We start from the raw sequence: 4,207 nt of genomic DNA, 5'->3' as shown, positions 1-4,207 counted from the left end.
TATGGCGGCCAAATAAAATTCCCAGCTCACTCCCATTCTGAATTTTGGAAACTGCTGGGCAGTCACACCTTGTCCCAGTCACAACAGCCAAACCATCTAAGCCAGCTCATCCCCTATTTTTAGACACCCCCACCCACACGGGGTGTGGTGAACACCATTATGGGGCTTTTATGTCAGTAATGTCTAGTGCAGAGGTTCCTCTTTGGGCCATGTTTGTCCCATCCCTGCGGGCAGTGGGATGCTCTGGACTCACTTCTGGAGTGGCTATGACCCCTTCAGCTGACAAAAAGGCACCCAGAAGAGCCCAGCTCCTCTTCCAGCCCAGCAGCTCCAGCCTGGGCTCCTCTCCAGCTTCCACTGGTGAATGGCAAACCCAAAGAGGAGCTGGCCTCCACCTCCCAAAGGCAGCCTGGTTTCCTGTCCACCCTGAGGAGCCAAGCCAGCAGCACCCAGCCCGGGAAGCTGAGGCTGTTCCTCCACCTCTACCAGGAAAAGCATGTTTTCTCCAGGTGAAAACATGAGGTCAGCTCCTTCACACAACAACCAAAACCACCTTCTTGTCATAAACATGACCACTTCCCTGTCACTTTGTTTGCCTCAAGGGCTGGGTTGTGGCATCAACCCTTGACCCTGGCATCCAGTCCCAGCAGAACTGTCTCTCCCTGCATGCCCACCTCCTCCCAGGGATGCTGTGGGCAGGCCGGGAGCACGTCTGGCAGGCAGAAGAGCCCACCTCACCTCACAGGCAGGAGTTAAGTTGAACAGCTGGAGGATTGTCAAGAGCAGCCATAAAGCTGTTAGTCACACCCCAATTACACCAGCACAACGAGGACATCCCCTCATCACCAACTCCCGAGGCCCCAGCTTGCACACATCATTGATATTCAGGACCACATGCAGTTCCAGGCATGGCTCTGGAGGCAGACCTCAGGGCTGCTCCTTTGGATGCCTTTCAACACAGTGTTTTGGGTTTTTTTGCTACAGGGAAAAGATTTTGTCAGCTTTAAACTTGTGATCTGCACCAGCCAGGCCAAGGATTGCTCAGCAGGTATGAGAAGATTAAAGGTTACAACAGGCACATTGTCTCTTGCCCTTCTCTCTCCTCTCTTAGAGTGAGACAAGCTGTCTGATACTGCCCACAGCTCCTGGAGAGATCACCCTGCAGATCAATCAGCCCCCAGACACTGCTCAGCAGCACAACAGCTGCTCCTGGGGGGTTTTGGGTGCCTTGGTTGGGAGCAGGCAGAGCCCAGTGTGGTGAGTGCCCCAGTGACTCAGAGCAGGTTAATCCCGGAGCGAAGATAAGGATTCTGCTAATAACAGCCCCAGAGCTAATGGGATCTCCCACTGGGAAGAGAAGTCTGTTAGCCAGAGTTTGCCCTTCCCCGAGGATTGCAGAGGGACGCGGTACTTACGGTCAATTTTCTTCTTCATTCTCGGACATACAAAGAACCAGACGACGAGAGCACAGACAACAGCACTCCCCGCCGATATTAGGAGGATACCCCACAGAGGAAGTTTGTCAAAGCCCAGCACTAGGAAATAAAACAATGGATCTTTGAAAACCTCTGGGCAAAACCCTCCTCAATATATGACTTTGGTTTTCCCAGGCACAGGGATTCCCATCACCTGCAACAGCCCTGAGCTAATCCACCTGCCAGGGAGAAACACTGCTGGGAAGGCATCACTGACCACGCCGAGACCCCAGGTATACTCTCTGAGCAGCCCCATGGGTCATATTCCCATCAGCAGCTGACCCTTCACAGCCCCTTCCCCCAGCCAAACCCTGTCGGGAGTGGCGCATGCCCCTGGCTCCACACAGCTCCTGTCTCCTCATTTGCTGCAATGTCAAAGGAAAAAACACCTCCCAGCTTGGCCGCTGCAGCGCCACTGCTGCTTCCCTGCTCTGGAGAGGACAGGGAAGCTTGGGCTGCTGCCACAGGAGCTCACCAGCCCCTCCGGCTGCTGGGGAGGGCAGCTCTTCTGCTCCAGGAGTCAATGGGAATTTAGGCTTCATGGCATCTGAGGTGATACATGACCCACTTAGGAGCATTCTCACAGGCAGCCTGACTTTGAGCAGAAGACTGGCATCACGCAACCCCAGGTAGGGCATCAGGTGCTTGTGGCTATCCAAACCCTGCATTTGCTGCTGCAGGCAGATGCTGCATTTACTGCTCCTAAAGCAGACCAGACACCTCACCCAGGCACAGGTCTGCCTGCAAACCCTGTGCTCAAGCAACCTAGAGCTCACTCAGCAATTCAGGGCTCAGGATAAACACAGATCCATTTTGGGCATGCCAAGTGATCAAGTGATTTTGGAGCAGCCCCAGTGCCCCCAGCAGCACCACTGCAGGCCTGTCCTCCTCTCTCCCATGTTGGAGAGCCCAGGGAAGGGGAAGCTGACATCCCTCCAAAAATTTTTCCAGCCACTGTTTACAGAGCAAACCCTGCCAGAGCCAGCACTGCCTGCCCGCATCCCACCTCCAGAGGCTCTTCCACAACAGGAAACCCACGCTCACACCAAAAAACAGCTCAGGCCGAGTCATCCCAGCAAACAACGGATGTGACTGAGCCTCTGGCTCCACGGGCAAATCCCTCCTGTCCCTGCTGAGCCCTCTCCTAGTCCTGCTCGTGACCTGTCCCCTGCCACACAGCACCTTAGTTTGGCTTTTCCAACTGAAACTCAGACTCTGCAGCAGACAGGCCAGCTCTTCTCAAAGGGAGTAATTAGCTTGTTTTTAGGGACAAGAGGAATCAGGAGGCGCAGCCCCCAACCTTGCTCCTAGTGCCACTACTGGCGGCCTGAAGAGTCTCTTCAGCAGCCAGCAGATACCTGAGTTTTAGCACAGGTAAGAGAAGGGAAGGGGAAGCCATGTTATTGGCCAGTCCTGGCAAGTCTAAGGAGAAAGGTCTGGAGGAGTTTAGTTTGAGCAGGTCTCTTTGGTTGGGCAACTACCTAGCCCAGACAGTGCAGGCCAGCCTGCCGCCTTCCGTAACTGGCACAGGCCAGCCGCCTTCTAGGAGATCTCAGCCCTGTAAAGCAAAAAAGGGGTAAATCGTGCATTTAATGGAGGCTTTAGAAAGAATTTCAAAATTCACGTTCAAGCATTCTTCGGTGCACTTACAGGGCGCCCCAGTGTACATGATGGAGAAGAGGTTGATTCCCACAGTGCAAGCATAGAAGACGGGCAAAGCTCGCAGGCCGTTGGGAACAGGATCTGCCTGGAAAACACAAATCAGTGCTGTAGAGAGGTAGACTGGGGGGCTGTGCAGCAGCCAAGGAGCAGCTCAGCAACAGATCCTTTCCAGAAGGGGTTTGTGCCCTCAGTCACCTACAGATGGCAGCTCCCAACAGCCTTTAGGGAACAACCCACAGTCAAATGCCCCCCGGGCTGGGAGGGCAGGAGGTAGCACAATACCCTGGGTCCCACAAGGCTCCTCAGAGAGCCAAGGCAGGCCCAGGGTTCCAGCACTCCCAAGCCTGGAACAACTCATCTCTACCTAGCTTCTGAACCCTTTCCTCGGCTCCCCAAACTGCCACATCCACGTACATTTTTCTTTCAACTCCCCAGGAACTTTCAAAGCTTTTACCTCTTTCCAGCTGACTTGGACAAAACAAAAAGTCCATTACTCACAAAGGAGCTTATTTGACCACATACCTGACAGCAAGGCCCTCACCCCAGCAGCAGGAGCATTTAATCCCCACTGCTGCCCAGCAATTGGGGTTTGGCACCAGGACAAGCACACCAAGCCTTCCTGAATGCCAAGCAGCACGGAGCAACTGGACTGTTCAGCACCAGAATGGAGCTGACAGGGCCAGCCCCACTTTGGGAGGCTGATTACACAAGGTTACTGTGGCAGTGGTGACGCTGAGCTGTTTTAAAGGGCTGGCCAGTGATAAGATCTTAATGTCTCTTGAATCATTAGAGGTAAAACCTAAAGGAATTTAACCTCAGATATGCAGGAGTTTCTCTGCATAGCTGGGGTTCCAGGTGGAAAGAATGTGGTTTCCCCAGCCCCAGGAACAATTCTGTCCCTCCCAGCTAAGGAAAGCCATGGCTGTGGATCACCACTTTCACCTGCAGCCTATCCCAAGGAAAAAAATCCTTACACCAGGCTTTTGGAAATGCCCAGCTGACAGCTCAGGTCTTATCAATTCTGGGCTACTTCACTACTGGGAAACAGGGCTGTTCCTGCTGCAGCCAGG

General features: G+C 53.7%; 2 protein-coding genes across 2 annotated transcripts in view; both read right to left on the bottom strand.

Moving 5' to 3' along the window:
• Positions 1–4,207, bottom strand: part of NT5DC4 (5'-nucleotidase domain containing 4) — a 14,786-nt gene that overhangs the window by 8,066 nt on the left and 2,513 nt on the right. The window lies entirely within an intron of this gene.
• Positions 1–4,207, bottom strand: part of SLC20A1 (solute carrier family 20 member 1) — an 8,120-nt gene that overhangs the window by 2,529 nt on the left and 1,384 nt on the right. Inside the window, exons 4-5 of the mRNA XM_008638781.2 lie at positions 3,126–3,222; positions 1,416–1,535 (exon numbers count right to left, since the gene is read on the bottom strand). Of these exons, the coding sequence (XP_008637003.1) occupies positions 1,416–1,535; positions 3,126–3,222 (217 nt within the window). The remainder of the gene's footprint in view (positions 1–1,415; positions 1,536–3,125; positions 3,223–4,207) is intronic.

Source organism: Corvus brachyrhynchos, unplaced genomic scaffold (assembly GCF_000691975.1).
Source record: "Corvus brachyrhynchos isolate BGI_N302 unplaced genomic scaffold, ASM69197v1 scaffold141, whole genome shotgun sequence".
In the NCBI taxonomy this organism is placed as follows: Eukaryota; Metazoa; Chordata; class Aves; order Passeriformes; family Corvidae; genus Corvus; species Corvus brachyrhynchos.
This window is presented reverse-complemented; position numbering and strand designations above follow the sequence as displayed.